Source organism: Pantherophis guttatus, chromosome 3 (assembly GCF_059756535.1).
Source record: "Pantherophis guttatus breed Tessera chromosome 3, ASM5975653v1, whole genome shotgun sequence".
NCBI lineage: Eukaryota > Metazoa > Chordata > Lepidosauria > Squamata > Colubridae > Pantherophis > Pantherophis guttatus.
The window spans coordinates 132,498,970-132,519,076 of record NC_142065.1 but is presented as its reverse complement, the minus strand read 5'-3'; the positions used below and the strand labels follow the sequence as shown (position 1 = coordinate 132,519,076).

General features: G+C 41.0%; 1 protein-coding gene across 1 annotated transcript; it reads right to left on the bottom strand.

Annotated features, from left to right (window-relative positions):
* Positions 1–7,288: 7,288 nt before the first annotated feature.
* On the bottom strand, positions 7,289–9,459 carry LOC148114830 (uncharacterized). Its single transcript, XM_087888797.1, has one exon. The coding sequence runs from the start codon at positions 9,457–9,459 to the stop codon at positions 8,392–8,394; it is 1,068 nt and encodes a 355-aa protein (XP_087744923.1). The 3' UTR covers positions 7,289–8,391.
* Positions 9,460–20,107: the final 10,648 nt, after the last annotated feature.

The following is a 20,107-nucleotide window of genomic DNA, read 5'->3' as shown; positions in this document are numbered from 1 at the left end:
TATTTTTTATTTTTCTTCCTCTGTTTTTAATTCTCTGTTTTTAAATAATTTTTACCTTCAAAGATGGTTTAGTTTGACTTCGTTATTTATCTTGGCACCTTGTCTATATTTTGTACTCTTCAAAAATAAAGTATTTTTAAGAAAATGTTGGTCACGGAAGCACTATTGAACTCCGCCCCTTTTTATACGTGCCGAAGTTGCATGCATGTACAACTGCTACAACTTTCTTCTCATCCTGTTGAACTCCTCCCTGCCCCCTTGCATATGTAAAAGCCCCCCTTTTCCTTTTTTTTTAAAATTTTTATTAATTTAAGAAACCACATAATACATTTATAAATGCAAGTAAAACAATTTACAACAAACATCATCTTTATAACATCTACCTATAATATCTGAATTGTTACAATATCAATATCCTATATTCTTCAATATACAATATTTCTCTCACCTTATATAATGATATTATTTTATTGATATCTCGTGTCTCTTTCTTAAATTTCATTTGATTTAAAACTTTATTTTACTCTATTGATATCTTTTCTTTTATTCAATTTCTCTTTCTTTCTTCTTCTCTTCTTTTTTCACTTCCCTCTAACCATTTATACCATTTTTGCCAGACCAGATAATATTCAGATTCTTCTTTTCCTTGGATCTCCTTGGTAAGTTTATCCATCTCAGCGCATTCCATAATTTTGGATATTAATTTCTCTTGAGTCGGGACCTCTTCTTGTTTCCAATTTTGTGCGTATATAATTCTTGCTGCAGTCAAAATGTGTGTTATTAAATATATTATTTCTTTTTCATATTTGCTTGTAGGTATTCCTAATAAATAAGTTTCTGGCTTTAATGGCACCTTTTGAGTTATTATTTGTTCTAGTTGCATTTTTATATTGTTCCAGAATTTTTTAGCTTTGGAACATGACCACCATATATGATAATATGTCCCTTTATGCGCTTTACATTTCCAACAGAGTGGAGATGTGCCGGGAAACATTTTAGAAATTCGCGCCGGTGGTAGATGCCACCTATAGAACAATTTATAAGCATTTTCTTTGTATGGTACAGATAATGTTAATTTATTAATATTTTTCCACAAATTTTCCCACTTATTTAATTCTATTGCATACCCAAAATTCGTTGCCCATGTGATCATATTCTCTTTAACTACTTCCTCTGCTAGTTTATATTCCAATAGAAAATTATAAATTTTGGTTATTAATTTCTCATTGGGGCCTAATAAAATTTTATCCAACTGATTTGGTTCCATTTGAATTCCAGTTTTTTTCCATATCAGATTTATATCTGGATTTTAATTGCAAATATGACCACCACTCTATTTCCACATTTTGCATTCTCAATTCTTCTCTTGTTTTTAGTTTTCCTTCTTCATTTAAGATGTCCTTATATGTTTTTAATTTATTTGTATCTATTGTATTTGGATAAATATGTGCTTCCATTATGGAAGTCCACCTAAGAATCCTATCATAGTGATATTTTCTGATTTCATTCCATATTTTAAGCAAATTATCTCTTACAATATGTTTGCGAAATTGTTCTTGTTTTGTAATTTTCTCTCCCCAAAGATATGCATGCCAACCTCTTGTTAAGTCAAAACCTTCCAATATTAATGTTCTTATGTTTTTGAGTTCGATCCAATCTTTTATCCATATTAACGCTGAGGCTTTGTAATAACTCTGCCAATCAGGGAGTCCCATTCCCCCTTTCTCTCTTTTGTCTTGTAGATGTTTTAATTTGATTCTTGCTTTTTTTCCCTGCCAAATAAATTTTAATATCATTCTGTCTAAATCTTTAAAATTGTTCCTATTTTGCAAGGAGTGCTCCTATGCAGAAGGAACACACACTTGCTGTCCAATCGATGGACATATTCATTACATGATCCATTATTAGTTTGTATTATTCAGTGAAGAAAGTGAACTCAAAAAAAAGAGAAAGTGAACAGGGCATTAGTAAGTACCTATGGCCTAAAAATGGAAAGATAAGTACACTTTTTAAGGCTATACCTGAGGGACTGTTTCATCCCATTGGGATTGGCCCACTCTACCTGTGCCAGCAGAGGAGGCGTGCTATGGGCCCTGTAATCCTGACTATTCCAGTGGCAGGATCCAGGAGAAGGGGCTTCACTGCCACTCCACCTACCCTGTGGAATATCTTACCCCTCAGTGTGAGGTAGGCCCCAACCCTCCTAATCCTTTTGGAAGAGCCTAAAGACTTGGCTCTTCCAGTTATCTTGGGGCTCCTATGTGGGAATATCACAGTGGAGGTGATTGATCGATTAAGAATGGACCTGTGACACTTTTTGGCAGCAAAAGTTGGAATTTAAAGAAGTAGAATGGGAAGAATATTGTTGCTTTAGAACTTTGACATTGGAGAAGAATCCTGAGAATATCATGGACAAGAAGACAAGTGATAGGAAATGGACACCATGGGGCATTTCCTTCCAAATAGAAGGAAATTTTATTTTTAACAGATAGATTATATAGATGCAGAAACAGATTATACTATCTTGCAATTAACAACTGCAACATGTTAAAAACACATTGGTTGTTGAGACTGACTCAGATTTCCTAAAATCTTTTCATATATAATCAACCTGTCTTTCCCCACCCTTCTTCTTCACTTAATCCCTATCAGGTCCTACATTAGTTTAACTACTCTATGCATCTGAAGTTGCAGTTCATAAAAGTTTATGAATTTCAATAAAATTTGTTTGGTGGAAAAGTTGCCACTGAACTCCTGATCTTTTGTCACCACTGACTAGGCTATAAACATTGAGATGGTTTGTATACATTATAGAAGGAGAGTGGTATTATTTGTGTGTAGCTTTTCCATCATGTTTTTCCAGGCTATTTTTCCTCCCATTGAGACTAGCTCCATTCCAAATGGCACATTATGTGGGTCCAATCTATTGGTGTATAAGGGAAAAGAGTAGATTTTTTTTTTAAATCAAGGCACATTTTATATGTCTCTCACATTCTCAGGCAATGCTCTGTTTTGGGACCCGTCACTAGCAGAAACACTATAAATAGTGCTTGGCGATTTCTATGGGCGCAATTGTGGGTCTATGGGATGCAATTGACAAGTAATAACTAATATCAGTGGAAGTTAGAATTTATAGGGGATGGATCAGGGATGCCTCCAATCCTTTTCTCTCCCATTGGCCTTCTTATCCACAGCATATCAGAGCCTCTCCTATGGAAAATAACTAAGGATTTTCCCCTAAATCCCCAAAATGTCTAAAATTTGAGGAAATCATCATTTCCTGTTATAAACTTTCTTCTGATTATGTTTTCTCCCTGCCATACAAAATCATGTCAACTGTGATTTCCTCTTTTTTCCTAATGGTTTCTACCCATTTCAGGACTGTGGTAGGATGTTTTCCTGCCTCTGGCCATCTTTTATTTGAAATGATTTCCCGTATCTTGCACTCTTCATGGCAATCTGAGCAACTGCCTTGGAATCTGAATGCAATAAGACTGCTAGCATTCTTCTTTCTTCCATGTCAGTTCTCCCAAAAGCAAATGCCTTTTTGTCTTCCAACATAATTAGAGCTGTGATGAATGAGCTCTGGAAGCTAAAATTAAACCTTTTATTTTAACCAAAATGAATGCCCTTGCAGAAATTGTGTGGCAAGATCCTTTGTTCATAGTACCTGAGCTGGAGGTCAGCTTTAGAACATGAAAGAAAGATAAAAAGTGTTTGGGGTAGCGAGTTCTTCCAAATAAGCCAACAGATGTTCCTCTCTGATATGTCACAGAAGTGTGTGTGTGTGTGTGTGTGTGTGTGTGTGTGTGTATTCCACAAGTTGAAGTCCACAAATCTTAAAGTTACCTATAGATATACATACACATATTCCAGTGTTTGATTTGATTTGATTTATTGAATTTATATCCCGTCCTTCTCCCCGAAGGGGATAAGCTATAAGCTGAGGTGTGCTACCTGGCAGGGGGTGGAGCAGGGAGGTCTGATTTATTCAAGGCATCCTCTCTTGCATTCCTTTCCCTTCCATTCTGCAATATTAACATAGAGATATAAGATAGCTGCAGTGATGCAAAAATAAACCATACACATACATCCTAACAGTAAGCCTGGGTAAACAAAGCCGTATGCAACAATTAAGTAGAAAAATATTTCATCTTTTATTTACACCTGAATAAAATGATTGCCAGTGCTGCACAAAATTATCCCTATAGGTGTCTACAGAAATTAATGCAAAATACCTTGATGTAGTGAGTGTTTTCTATCATGATGACATTAATTACTTCTCTCCTATTCATATTTTTACACTGTCAGTTTCAGTGAGCGGTTTCAAATAAGATAGTTCTTCTGTAATCATATCCATGTGATGGGGAAGGGAGGAACTTTATGCATCAATTACTATTTCTTATTTGATTCATTTACAGAATTTGCTTTTTAGTTGACTGATAACATTTCCAAACCCTTAAATTTGCATACTATTATAATTTTGTGAATTATGTACTGTTACATAAGTTCCTTTAAATAAAATAGGATCTGGTTAAGCACATATGTCCTTAGGCTTAACAGTTAAGTACTGTTGATCTTAGGCTGTATGTTTTTAGGCTTAACAGGATGTGTTGGAGGAGTGAACTTCCTATTTAAGAAAAATATCTCTGTCTTGTCTAGACTTAATTTCAGTTTCTTAATCTTCACCCAGCCTACTGTGAAATCAGTTTAGAATATCACCTGCCTTCCTAGATATGGATGGCAAGGAGCAATGTTGGCCTTAAACAGCATACAGATAATACCTGTCCCAGATCCTCTCTTCATAGTTTCACAAAAATATTAAGCATTCCACAAAGTGGAATCCTGTAAGGCATTACAAGCCAACAACTTAGATGTTAACCAATACTTTTCCAGCAGAACCTTCATCCCATGGATTATCTGTGAAAAAACAGTTCTGCTAGGTCAGTTAGAAGGATCCTATTGCCAATGGTACTGAAAGCTGCCAAGAGGTTCCTCCCCCCCCCAAAAAAAAAATAGTAAGACTGCACTTCCCAAACCAATTCCCCACAGAGATCATCCATCAAATCGACCAAAGTAATCTCATTCACTTATTCAGGTCAAAAGTCCAACTGAAATGGTCCTTTAGGAAAAAACTTGAGTTGAGAAGCACCCATACTGAGAATATCATCTTAACCAGAAATGATACAACTGAGACTTTGTGATAGTTTCCCAGTTTATCTGACTGAAAGGAAGTGTTCTTTAACAGCAAAATTAGCATCACATTCTTTAGATACATCTCTTGAGTAAAGATAAAATATTTTTTCTCTCAACCATGCAGCTAGCCCTCCACAAGGTTATTTAATCAGTTAGGATGTGCAAGTGTTGAACAAATATGCTACAGACCTCATCAAACTTGTATGATTGAGATTCACAAATGGAAAATAATCAAAAATAACAGTCTAAGAAACTGGTGCCATGGTCATGTCCTGATTCTTGACTTGAGCACCAAATCTGCAACTGTTCTGGTTCTCCATTCCTATTAGTGGAGGAAACCCTGCACAGTGTAACAAAGTAACATCAGCCTATTGACTGCAGACATAGAACAAAGGATTCTTTGCAGGGGTGAAAGGCTACCGGTTCACTGTGGTTTGGGCAAACCGATAGTGATTTAAAAAAAGCTACTGGTTCAGTCGAACCAGTAATTAGCCTGAACTGGTACTTTTAAAAAGCTACCGGTTCCTCCAAATCAGTATTTTCAATGATCAGCTGTGCTGAGGGGTTTAGCTTTGCTAGAAAGCAGGAAATCCTGTTTTCTAGCAAAGCTAAATCATGCAGCACAATTGATTCCCCACCCCTCGCTGTTCTACTTACCTTCCCAAGCCTCCTTTTGGTGTGCAGTACGCATGTGCGGCCAGCAAACCGGTAACAAACCAGTTAGGATTTCACCACTTATTCTTTGCTATCTGTGCTGCCATGGAACATTGGACCAAAAGAAATTCAGACCATGCTCTGTGTTTCACAGGGCAATCCATATTCAGTTTGAGCAATATTCTATTTGCATTAACTTCCTGTTACTCTCAGCTCCCCACTAAATCAGGGGGCTGACTTGGCCCCCTGAAGGGAAGAAGGAAACTAAGCTAGGAGCAACAGTGTCTTTTGTCTGAATCACTTCCATGGTATGGAAGAACTGATCGTGCTAAGGTCACCAACAGAAAAAAAAGAAAAGAAAGAAATTCCCAAGGGCATTCAGAAAGCCACTCAGATAACAAAAGCAATAGACGTATATACCACTTCATAGTGCTTTAAGTGGTTTAAATTGTCAGCACATTGCCCCCAACAATCAGGGTCCTCATCTTACCAACCTTGATAGGCTGAGTCAACCTTGACCAACTCAGGATCCATCAGGTCCATGAGACAGGTCATTTTAATTGTTCTACCATGCTTGCAAGGGTCTGTAATCAGCAAGTTAAAGCTAATTTATTTTTATTTATTTTTATTTATTTCACTTCAAATTTATATACCGCCCTTCTTCCTGGGAACTCAGGGCGGTGTACAGCCAGATAAAAACACATAATATAAAAATTAAGAACAAATTAAAAGGAAATATCTCAATTTGGCCAAAAATTTAAGAAACATACAAATTTAAAATCATTTAAAAGGCATTGTTAGGCCAGCCCGGCCTGTTGGAAAAGGAAAGTTTTAAGGGAACGGCGGAAGGCACGTAGGTCTTGGATTCTCCTTATCTCTGGGGGCAGTTGATTCCAGAGGGTAGGTGCCCCCACAGAGAAGGCCCTCCCCCGGGGGTCACCAGCTTGCATTGCTTGGCTGATGGCACCCCGAGGAGGCCCTCTCTGTGGGAGCGCACGGGTCGATGGGAAGTCATCGGTGGCAGAAGGCGGTCTCGGAGATAACTAGGTCCTATGCCATGGAGCGCTTTAAAGGTGGTAACCAACACCTTGAAGCGCACCCAGAAGATCACTGGGAGCCAGTGCAGCTCACGCAGGAGCGCTGTTATGCGGGAGCGCCATGCAGCTCCCGTAATTACCCGCGCGGCCGCATTCTGGACTAGTTGGAGCCTCCAGGTGCTCCTCAAGGGGAGCCCCATGTAGAGAGCGTTGCAGTAGTCCAGGCGAGAGGTGACGAGGGCATGAGTGACTGTGCACATGGAATCCCAATCAAGAAAGGGGCGCAACTGGTGAATCAGGCGAACCTGACAAAAGGTCCCCCTGGCAACAGCCGTCAGATGTTCTTCCAAAGACAGCTGCGTATCCAGGAGGACTCCCAGATTGCACGCCCTCTCAACAGGGGCCAAAGACTCGCCCCCGATAGTCAGCGATGGAGTCAGCTGACTATATCGGGATGCCAGGAACCACAGCCACTCAGTCTTGGAAGGGTTGAGCTTGAGCTTGTTCCTCCCCATCCAGATCCGTACAGCCTCCAGGCACTGGGCCATCACTTCAAGGGCATCACTGGGGTGGCCTGGGGTGGAGATGTACAGCTGGGTGTCATCAGCATACTGGTGGTATCTCACCCCAAAGCCACGGATGATCTCGCCCAGTGGCTTCACATAAATGTTGAACAGAAGGGGTGAGAGGACCGACCCTTGCGGCACTCCACAGATAAGAGGCCTCGAGGTCGACCTCTGCCCCCCTGCCAACACGAACTGCGACCGGTCTGAGAGAAAGGAGGAGAACCACCGTAACACGGTGCCCCCCATCCCCAACTCTTCCAACCGGTGCAGCATGATACCATGGTCGATGGTATCAAAAGCCGCTGAGAGATCTAATAGGATCAGAACAGAGGAGTAACCTCTGTCCCGAGCCCTCCAGAGATCATCAACCAACGCGACCAATACCGTTTCCGTGCTGTGCCCAGGCCTGAAACCTGACTGGAATGGGTCTAGATAGGACGTTTCCTCCAGGAATTGTGGGAACTGTCGTGCGACCACACTCTCAACAACCTTCGCCACAAAGCGAAGGTTGGAGACAGGATGATAGTTAGCCAATACTGCCGGATCCAGGGAGGGCTTCTTGAGGAGAGGCCTCACCACCGCCTCTTTCAAGGTAGCGGGGAAGTGACCCTCACTCAACGAAGCGTTGATAATTCCCTGGAGCCAGCCTCATGAGACCTCCCGGGAAGCCAGTATTAACCAGGAGGGACACAGGTCCAGTAAACATGTGGTCACATTAAGTCACCCCAAAATCCTGTCCACGTCATCTGGAGTCACAGAGTCAAACTCTTCCCAGATAACATTCTCAAGACTATTCCTCGTCACCTTGCCTGGACCTACCCAGTCAGAGTCTAAATCCTGTCAGATCTGAGCGATTTTGTCATACAGATACCGTCCGAAATCCTCAGCCCTGCCCTCCAGAGGGTCCTCCCGCACTCCCGGTTGAAGCAGGGAGTGGGTCACTCTGAACAGGGCCGCCAGACGATTCTCTGATGACGCAATAAGAGCGGAAAAGTAATTGGACTTGCCGCTTTTATCGCCACTAGGTAGGTCTTAATATGCGACTTTACCAGTGTTCGGTCAGATTTGGTGCGACTGGCCCTCCAACCACTCTCCAGGCGTCTTTTCCAGCGCTTCATCTCCCTCAGCTCCTCAGTAAACCAAGGAGCCGCGAGGGATCGGGACCGGGTCAGAGGCCGCAAAGGCACGACTTGATCTAAGGCTCCGCTAGCAGCCCGATCCCAGGCCGCCACCAGGTCCCCGACTGAGCCCTGAGCTAGAACCTCAGGAAATGGCCCAAGCTCCGTCTGGAATCTATCAGAATCCATCAGGCACCTGGGGCGGACCCATCTTGTAGGCTCCGCCTCCCTGCGGCGGGGTGTAGCAGTTCGAAGATCTAGGCAAAGGAGCGAGTGGTCAGACCATGACAAGGGTTCCATGTCTATATCCCCTATAACAAGGCCACTCAACCACTGGCCAGAGACGAAAATCAAGTCCAGAGTGTGACCCCCCCTGTGAGTGGGGCCATGAACTAACTGGGTCAGGTCCATGGCCGTCATGGAAGCCATGAACTCCCGCGCCATCTCAGACGTCTCACCAATGGATGGCAGGTTGAAATCACCCATGACCATAAGCCTGGGTGTATCAACTGCCACCGTGACTATCACATTGAGTAGCTTGGGTAGGGCCGTTGCCACGCGGCAGGGAGCCAGGTACGTGAGCAACAGGCCCATCTGAACCCCATGACCCCATCTTACAAAGAGGGTTTCACATCCGGCAATCTGTGGCACAGTGGTTTCCCTCGAACCAAGATCTTCTTTAATAATAACCGCCACCCCCCCACCCCTCCCCTGCGCCCTCGGCTGATGAAATGCTCTGAAGCCCGGTGGGCACATCTCAACTAGGGGGACCCCTCCCTCCGGGTCCAACCAGGTCTCAGTAATAGCTGCCAGGTCCGCTCCCCCCTCCTGTATAAGATCATAAATGAGGGGGGCCTTATTAACCACGGACCTGGCATTGCATAACATCAGCCGGAGGCGGAGGTCCTGAGTATCTAAGCCACCTAGTATCTGAATGGAGTCTTGGGGACCGGGGCGCGCAATTGCTCTCAAACAGCGAGTGCGCACCCCCCGCACATGATATGGTCCCCTACTCCCGCCATATCTGCCCCTCCCATTCACAATCAAATAATTGTCTAACTAGGACAACCAAATTCTGCACAACTCTTCTGCCCCCAATAGACTTGAGCAGGACCGTAGCAAAAGTTAAGCTCAGAAAGACATCTGTGTTGCCTTTCTTCAGCATAATTAAATCCATGCTTTTTTTTTTCTTTTTCAAAATAACAACACTAGTTTCTCTTTTTTGTAAGCATTTCTAACTAGAGTCCCTGCTGGAAATAGGTATGTGAGAGGTGGCAACAAGAGTTGGCAATTGCCACCTAAAGCAAAACTACAAAGCAGCATTGTAGGAAGCCTGTGTGGTTCAGAAGAAAAATATTTTCTTTAAAAAATTTCATCCTACTGCTTGAAAATATTTAAAATTTCACCTTTTCCCCCCAATGAAAGAAAGTTTTTTCTTGATACCTTCTGAAGTTTTTGGGGGTTTGGGGTAAGAAACATGTTGCCAAGCATCAGAAGATGATCCTCCAGTCTTTTTTCCTGAATTAACTGCTTTGTACAGTTTACAGAATACATACTGAGCGTAACATATTGTGTTCTGACAACTAAACTGCTTATGGCATTGTGGCATTTAAACCCAAATATCACTTGGGAAAGGTTGATGGCCTGAAGATAACAATGAGGAGAAGTTGGTAACTACCGTATTTTTCGGAGTATAAGACACACTTCCCCCCCAAAAAAGTGGGTGGAAATGTCTGTGCGCCTTATACAGCGAATGTTGCTGAAGCCCCGCCCACCCATCAGCCCCCACCCTTCAGCTGTTTTTGGCCTCCGCGTGTCACATTTTTGGCCTCCGCATGCTCCATTTTAGACCCATTCCAGGCACATCACAGCACATCACTGCCAATTGCCATCTCCACACATGGCATTTTTGGCCTCCATGTGTCATGTTTTTGGCCTCCGTGCGTCGCATTTTCGGCCTCCGCATGCCTGGTTTTTCGACTCTGTGCAACACATTTTTGGGTGGTTCCAGGTAGTGAGGATCAGTGGTGATGGCACACCCCACCCCTGTGCATGCGTGGCAGAGACTTGACACAGAGACTGTCCCACCCCCACACGATCCCTTCCCTCATGCATAGGCGGCAAAGATCCGACAACCAGCTGACCAGTGGGAGGCATGCACGAATGCACAGCAGAGCTGAACTGGGGTAATGGTTCACGTGCCCACAGAGAGGGCGCTGCATGCCACCTGTGGCATGCGTGCCATAGGTTTGCCATCACATGTATAGTCCCTCTGTGCTTTCTAAAAAGTATTTTGATCTTTTTTTTTCTTTATGAACCGATAATATCATGGTAATGGGTTCAAAGCCAGATGCCAGCTAATGTCTGGCATACCCAAAGGTTAGAGATGTGCAAGCAGACCAGTTCGTAATACAGTGAGCAGATATTGATTTTTCTCAAGCATCCCTAATGAACTCCTTTTGAGTTACTTCCTCAAGAAATGAGAAAATGCTAATATACTCTGCAAACTGTAGTAGAACATAAATAGTGAATTATACTTTCCAATTACAGCATTGGGTTGCCCTCTCTGCAGCTTTGCACCTCTTCCAAAAAATGCACCAGTCTAAGTCACAGGATGCTGATTCTCAAATTAGCTATCGTGACATTAGTATTGGTATCCTTGGCTGCTATTTTTAAGTAGCTACCCAAAATATGACTTGGGAGTCAATAAGTGGAAATTGTGGACCTTGTTACAACTTTAAGTACCATGTGATATTTTTCTATCCAGAATTGAATCTATTATATTCACAGTGTGTTATCGGGAGATAAATTTCAAAATGTGTAAAAAAAATAAATTGGTTGCATTAATCCTTCATTTCAGTTCCAAACTGACATATGGATTGACAGTCTCAATATTCCTCACGCTGCAAAAGTTAGAGTTAGAAGCTGCTTCAGGCCAATGACTGCAGCTGTACGTGAAACATCATGTGGATGTGATGAGTGTACAATATCCATGGCAACATCCAAAAGAACAATTGTTAGAATTGGTTGGAAGCTTATCATTTGAGGTTTTAACATGTAATTGGCTGATGGGAATCAAATTCCAGCTCTTGCATAAAGCAAATTTGACTCTTGTGAAACCCAGAATTATCCTTGCGTGGAAGCTGCAAAGACTGTATGATTGTTTCTGGAATGGTATATGGCATAAACATATGCTGTTTTTGAGTCTTTTTGAGCAATGAAAAATACACAGCTTAGCAGTAGGAATATGAATTATTACATAAACACCCTGCATTGTTTCATTTATAAAATGCACAAACTGCATTTTATACAGGATAATGCAAGTCATTATCCTGAAGCTTTCAGCCTCAAAATTATTAATATCAGCTATGCAATATTAATCACATAATGTTTAATTAAATTATTTAAGGTCTCCCAGTGTCTCTAACCTCTTAGTTTATCCATGGGCTCATTTTTAAACTCAAATGGAATGGAATACTCCATTCACCAATCCTCTAGGTTTTGCATTTTCAATAAATAAAGCTTACTGCATTTCAACATGTTTAGACTGTTTAACACTGACTAAGAACCTGTTTAACACTGAACAACATTAATAAGGTCAGAAGAACCCTCAAGAGAAAAGATCTCTAGATAGCAGTATACACCAATAAATATTACATATATAAGACGAAAACTCTGAATAACATAGATGTAATATACATTGATACCTAAAATAAGATAATTTTGTACATTAGTATTATAAAATCCAAATCAGCAACATCTAATAATTAAAAATAATGCAAATTTCTAATAAATTCAGGTGGGAACAGAAAATAATAACAGAATGCTGCATGGGAATAAAGAGTAAATGTAATATGCTCAAATTGAAAGCTAATTGTTTGTGATACTTCTACTACCTTGAGACTGTTGGTATTGGGGTCAGTTTGATGACACTAAACACTTTTTTTTTTCATGAGTCCAAAGTAAATTTGCCTCTTGAGGGCTTCTAGAGGACTTCCTGTAAGCATACCATGATGTCCTTGAAAACAAGAGGTATAACTTAAATGAAGGGCAGAAAGGCAATGAATTTACAGCACATTTCTTCCCTGCATTTCAACAGTGCTTGAGGCAATATAAACATTAATAATAAACTTATAAGAAAAAACAGTTGGTTTCTACCAATCTTCTGTCCTAGTTTCCAGACAGCATTTTGGATTTGGAATAAATTTACCGTGATTTTCTTAAAACTGCATTTTAAAGTAATGTATCACTCTTTAATTCACCTCTTTTCCTTGAGATGGAAATAACTAACACTATCTATCCTATCTGTCTGTCTGTCTGTCTGTCTGTCATCTATCTACCCTGTTTTTCTGAAAATAAGGCATCCCCTGATAATAAGACCAATCAGGCTTTTGAGCGCATGTGCTAAAATAACCCCCCGCAATAAGCCCTCCCCGAAAATAAGCCCTCCCCAAAAATATTTAAGCGCATGCGCAGTCGGTCCCCACCATTTCCTCTGGTTAGGGTTAGGGAGACAGGGCTGGAAATCAGGTAAGATGGCAAGAGGAGCCCCGTCTTGCTCCACGCACCCTAAAATAATAAGACCTCCCCAAAAATAAAGCCAAGCACTTATTTCGGGGTTCAAAAAATATAAGACAGGGTATTATTTTTGGGAAAACACTCTATCTATCTATCTATCTATCTATCTATCTATCTATCTATCTATCTATCTTTCTATCTATCTATCTATCTATCTATCTATCTATCTATCTATCTATCTAATCTATCTTCAAGTGAATAAGATATGATTTTTCCCATTTATATCTCTATCCAAAAAAGGCTACAACAGTATTACATGAGCAATCTCCCTGGAATGCGGAATATTTTTGGTTTGGAATATCAGCTTAGCTATAGTTCATAACATAACTCCATGGTTTGTAGCACTACTTTCAGATCAATGCCTCCAAAGGTACAAGCCATCAGCCAGAAATATATACTTGTTAACCTATTTCCAAATGAAATTTCTAATGAAAATGTCTAATGAAAGCCTCATTCCTAGGGTGCATTAATAGGGGGATAGAATCGGGACCACATGGAGTTTTCACACCACTTTATAATGCCTTGGTAAGACCACACTTGGAATATTGTTTTCAGTTTTGGTTGCCAGGATATTAAAAAAGATGTTGGGACTCAAGAAAGAGTGCAGTGAAGAGCAACAAAGATCATTAGTGGACTGAAGTCTAAAACGTACAAAGAATGGTTGCAGGAACTGGGTAGGTCTAGTTTAATGAAAAGAAGGACTGGGGTGATATGATACCAGTGTTCCAATATTTAAGGGGCTGTCACAAAGACGAGGGGGTCAACCTATTCTCGAAAGCACCTGAAGGCAGGGCAAGAAGCAATGGATGGGAACTGATCAAGGAGAGAAGCAATTTAGAACTAAGGAGAAAATTCCTGACAGAACAATTAATCAGTTGAATGGCTTACCTCCAGAAGTTGTAGGTTCTCCAACACTGGGGGGTTTAAAGAAGAGATTGGACAATAATTTATCTAAAATTGTATAAGGTTTCCTGCTTGAGCAGGAGTTGGACTAGAAGACCTCCAAGGTCCCTTCCAACTCTGTTATTTTGTTATTCTGATAAAAACTAAACCTAAAAACCACACCTCCCCCAATCTGTATCCTCCATCTGCTTAAATGCAAAGAGGCTCTTTTGAGATGAACTCATCCCAGTGGTGGGTTTCAAATTTTTTTTACTACCGGTTCTGTGGGTGTGGCTTGGTGAGCATGACATGGCTTGGTGGGCATGGCAGGGGAAGGATACTGTAAAATCTCCATTCCACCCCACTCTAGGGGAAGAATACTGTAAAATCTCCATTCCATACCCCTCCAGGGGAAGGATACTGTAATACCTCCATTCCCTCCACAATCCAGGGGAAGGTTACTGCAAAATCCCAATTTCCTCCCGATCAGGAACTCAGGAAGCAGAGAATAGTTGGGGGTGGGGCCAGTCAGAGTTAGTATTTTCCAGTTCTCCGAACTACTCAAAATTTTTGCTACCAGTTCTCCAGAACTGACCAGAACCTGCTGAAACTCACCTCTGACTCATCCATGCTCAATATAAAGGGTGATACACCCCATAGATCATTGGTCATATGTGGAGCATTTGCAGCTTGTGGTCCAGAAATTGGATGGCAAAAAAAAAACCACACACAAAAAAAAACCACTGATTGTCAGAGATACCATTTTTCCTCTTTCATTTTTAAAGGCAAAATTACAGTATTACATTGCCTCAAGAATTTATGCATCTGTTTTGTCCCTCAAACCATTTTCCAAAGGCCCCAAAGCAGCGGTGAAATCCAGCAGGTTCTGACAAGTTCTGACAGGTTCTGGAGAACCAGTAGCAGAAATTTTGAGTAGTTCGGAGAACCGGTAGTGGAAATTTTGAGTAATTTGGAGAACCGGCAAATACCACCTCTGGCTGGTCCCAGAGTGGAGTGGGAATGGAGTTTTTGCAATATCCTTCCCCCAGGAGTGGGGAGGGAATGGGGATTTTGCAGTATCCTTCCCCTGGAGTGGGGTGGGAATGGAGATTTTGCAGTATCCTTCCCCTGCCACACCCACCAAGCCATACCATACCCACCAAGCCACACCCACAGAACCGGTAGTAAAAAAATTGAATTTCACTACTACCCCAAAGTGACGGAATCATAAAATATAGGATTTATGGGTCATCTACTCCAGCCAGTTATTCCATTGAAGAATTTATGAAGCCATCCCCAAGAAGTAGTCTCCATCCGAAAACCTGCAGTGAGGAGAGCCACCACTATTCTTGACATATTTTGTCATGATATAAGAGCTCAGGAAAATTATCCTAAAATACATACATACACACATACATACTTACATACATACATACATACATACATACATACTTACATACATACATACCTATATTTATCTGTATCTGTATCTCTATCACCTATCCTTGTATAAACATATGGATATATAAATGCCAAACCAAATATCTTTGGTCATTTTAACTTCAGTCATATGCACTATAGTTTTTTAAGAAAAGGAAATTAGTTTCTTGTCATCAGAAAGGCCTGTTATTCAAATTTATTTTAAAGAAAAAGGGAATAGGTGCTCAAAATGAGCACCTAGTCACAGATTGGGTAGGCACAAAGATCAACGAAAAGTACAACATTACTTTCATCAAGGTGTTTCTATTGAAAGAATGTTAATTATTTTTAGATTTGTGCAGTTTCAAAGGGATGCTTTGCTTCAATGACACTTTGAGAGAAGCACACCTTTGAAGTGACTTTGTAAAGCAATGCATTAATCTCCCTCCCCCATCCTTGTACCAGTGAAGCAAAGAGGCCATATTGCTTCGCTTGGTCTCATTTCTGAGATCTCTTCTACCCGTTCCAGCAACTGGAAGAGATTTCTGTATGTAGTGTATCCAGTGTCAGCTGGAGTCAGGCAACATCAAGATTGAATAAATAATAATAAATAATAACATTGAAACTGCAGGTCAAGGCTAGCAAGCAATGCACATCATCTCGTTGTGTGTTTTATGCATATATTATATAAAGCCATTCTTATGTCCTTCATCTGGTGCCCCCTTTTTTTGTGAGAGAGGGAGGAATGATACATAAATAGCCATCCAACGTGCAGCCTGTTTTGCCCCATGAGGATAGACCTCAACCTGTCAGGAAGATAACATTTGTTCCATGTCCAGTTGAATAAATCCCATCAAGCTTAAAGACAGAGAGAACTACTTCAAAGAGATGGCATTTTAACAGTGAAATATTTTCCCATCTCAGGATTTAATGCTGCTCTACTTGAAAACCACCTCTAACTATCACCCACAGTTTTGACTTCAAGTCATAGGTGCTGACAGGAAGTGGCAAGAAAAGGTGTAGAGCCAATTACAAATACACTTAAATAGAGCAAGAAGGGGGGAAATGCCTTTGATCAGCTATTAATGCCAGGATCCGAAAGTTATGTGAACAATCCACAGGCACCTGTTTTGGGGAAAAACAGAAACATCACAGTGTGAGAATGCACCTAAAGAAGGCAAACAGCAGGGAAGGCACAACAAAAATTTCCACAAGGTTAAACAAGAAACAGCAAAAGAAAGAGAGGGAGGAGGGGGAGAAGTAACAGTATTAAAAAATGTTGAAAGCTCCACAGGAGGGCAGAGAGGGAGACATAAAAATTGCTAAACCAATAATCAGATAAAAACAACCTTAATTTATCATCTCAGAAGAAAGATTTGACATACTCTGTCTTTCTTCCATCCCCACATTGGCCGGTTATATTTTTATAATATATTCTTTTCCTTGTTTGTTGCTCCCTTGAGCAGAGGAGGGCTTTTCGGAGCCAATTCAGGGGTGAAATCCAGCAGGTTCTAACAGGTTCTGGAGAACCAGTAGCGGAAATTTTAAGTAATTCTGAGAACCGGCAAATGCCACCTCTGGCTGGCCCAGAGTGGGGTGGAAATGGAGATTTTGCAATATCCTTCCCCCAGGAGTGAGAGGGAATGGGGATTTTGCAGTATCCTTCCCCTAGAGTGGGGTGGGAATGGCAATTTTGCAGTATCCTTCCCCTGTCATGCTCACCAAGCTACACCATGCCCACCAAGCCACGCCCACAGAACTGGTAGTAAAAAAATTTGGATTTTACCACTGAGCCAACTGCTTGTGAAGAATACCCCACCATTTGTCAGGAAGATTTTGCACATTCATTTCTATCACAAAGGACTCAGAGCAATTGTCAAAAGTAACCAAGATGCACCAAGTTTGTTGGTTTTTCTTTGGCTTACATTTAACTTAAAGAGTATCCCCTCCACCTGCTTAGGAGACGGAGACAAGTTATCTTTTCAGCAAATCAGGTTTGTTTTCCGATACATTGCAAATACCATCAATTACAAATGAAGTTTTCTAATGACCCAAGGGAAGAGTTATCCCATCTGTCACCTCTGCTATTGTGCTACTGCCTCCCCGTGTTGGAAACCATCAGCTATGGAAGACTCCAGGCTGCTACTGTTTGCTAGGTCTTGGGGTGTTCCTGAGGGGGAAGTCATGCTATTTCTTTTATTATGGTGGCATTTCTTTCACCATAGAAAGCTGAGGTTCCAACTTATACATGGCAGGCAACAGCAGATGGTGAACAACAATGGATTATTAGCCTGGATAGCAGGGAACATTAGATGAATGTTCCTGCTTTCAACTGCTGTTTAGAGGAGGAGGACTGATTGAATCAGCCTAATTATCAATCAGCTGGTCATGTCACAATAAGGGAAAATTCTTTCCTTCGTTCCCTGAATCAAAGACCTCCGCCTACATTGATGCTATGAAAGATAGTGATAAAATGATAAAGATTTGGCTGGTTGTACCTAGCTGATCTTGGCTGATCTTAAAAAGCTAAGCAGGATTAAATGTGATGAATACAATGAAATTCCAAGCAGTTTTGGAAGTGAAACAAATACAGAAATACAAAGTGGAAAAACAGGATCAATATTATTGTGAAGAAACTACATGGATATATCCAAACACTTACAAGAAATCAATCTAAGTATACTTTACCTGTGCTTTCTTGTTTTCTTTCTCCCTTCCCATCCTTTCCCCCTGATTTGCTGTATATTTTTAGATCTTCCACCTGAAGGCAGAATCATTCTTTCTCAAGTGCAATAAAAAAAGTTACAAGATCTGAGAGCAAGGAATTAAAATGTAGGTAAAGCAATCCAAAAACTGATTTGGAGTGATTGGAAATGATGTACAGTACATATTAAGGAGACAAGAAAGGGAGAAAATACTAACTTCTTTCCATTAGCAGATACCTTCTTCCATTTTATTTGTTTAGAACATGGGTGTCAAACTCGCGGTGTCACACTGCCAGGAGTGAAATGCTCCCGGTTTGGATCGGATCGCCTGATCCGGTAGCGATGATGGTGGGTGGTTTGGAGAACCAGTAGCAAAAATCCCTGCCCCTCCCCCCCGCCCGCCCAGCTGAGCTGCGCTATCATCAGAGGCTTTTTTTTTTACTTTTAAAAGTATTTTTTCTTCGGCTGAAAAAATGCTTTTAAAAGCCTCTGACGATTCCAGCTGAATTGCCTGATCATCAGAGGCTTTTAAAAGCATTTTTTAAACAACCTCTTTGGCTAAAGAGATTGTAGAAAAAATGTTTTTAAAAGTAAAAAAAAAAAGTTGGCCATGCCCACCCATTCACATTACCCCCCCCAAGCCACGCCCACAGAACCGGTAGTAACAAATTTTACATTTCACCACTACACGCTGCCGTCACATGATGTTTCATGATGTTTTTCTCCTTCACGGAGCTGGGGTGGGCATGGCCTGCACGTGACACATCTGGCCCATGGGTCACCAATTTGACACCCTTGGTTTGAAAGAAACTGGGAGCAAAAAAAATTGATTCCTAATTTCTTTTTTCAACTTACCATGCACAATTTTGGGATCAAAAGCATTAGAAGGAAAAAGAACAGGAAACAGGAAACAGAAAATATGCCAAAAAGGTACTTAAAAGTGCTAACTCACCTGCTTCTTATGTTTGGCAAATATTGCATAGTGTGAAGCATTATGTGTGAAGCACCATTGAAGCACAGAACATCTTTTAGTCTGAGGGTCAAAAGATGAAGAACATGTTTTATGCTTCAAAGACATAGGGTTTGAGCATTATGAGGAAGCAGACATAAATCTGAAATTCCACATGAAGAGCAGATGATCCAATATAAAAGACAGTGCTGTTTTCCTTTTATCACTTATATTACAGAATGACAAGTTTAACCTGTCTAAATTTATCAACCCTTAAACATCTTTGTATTCATCTTTGTTTTGGTACATTTAAGATTAGTTTATCATGACTTGGAACTCCTCTAGATGTGCAGTTTTTACATCCCAGAATTCTCTGCTGGCTGGGGGAATTCTGGGAAGTGAATGTATACATCTGGTGGAGGTTTTTTTGATTGGGATAGGCTACTTAAGAGAACAGCAGGTGGGACATTCACTTGAACTTTCCCAAACTTTAAAGGAATGTGTGAGACAGGGGTGAGTTCCACTTACCTTTACTATCAGTTCACAATGGGAGATCACCCATGATGACTTCGTGGTGGGTGGGCGTGGCCTCCCACCAGTTTTACTACCAGTTCTATAGAACCAGACCGAACCGGGAGCAACCCACCACTGGTGTGAGAGCATTATGGATTACAGCAGGCTCTCTGATATTGTGAATGTATGTGTCAGCCATCTTTTTGTAGCCAAATAAATAAGTAAAATCTTCCTTCACAGTATTTTAATAAACATATGGACTCACATAAGCAAATACGGTGGTGGTGGAATTGTGTTTGATTTTAAAAGAAATACATATCCATTGGTATATGGTATGTCTATATTTTAAGATCATAAACAGAGGCCTTCCTCTTATAAGTCTTATAAGAGATAGAGAGTTTATATACATAACTTAAGTATGCTATGCAATTATTTCTTTATTATTATGTACATTCCTGGAGAGGCTCAGCTTGTAGCAATGTTAATATTT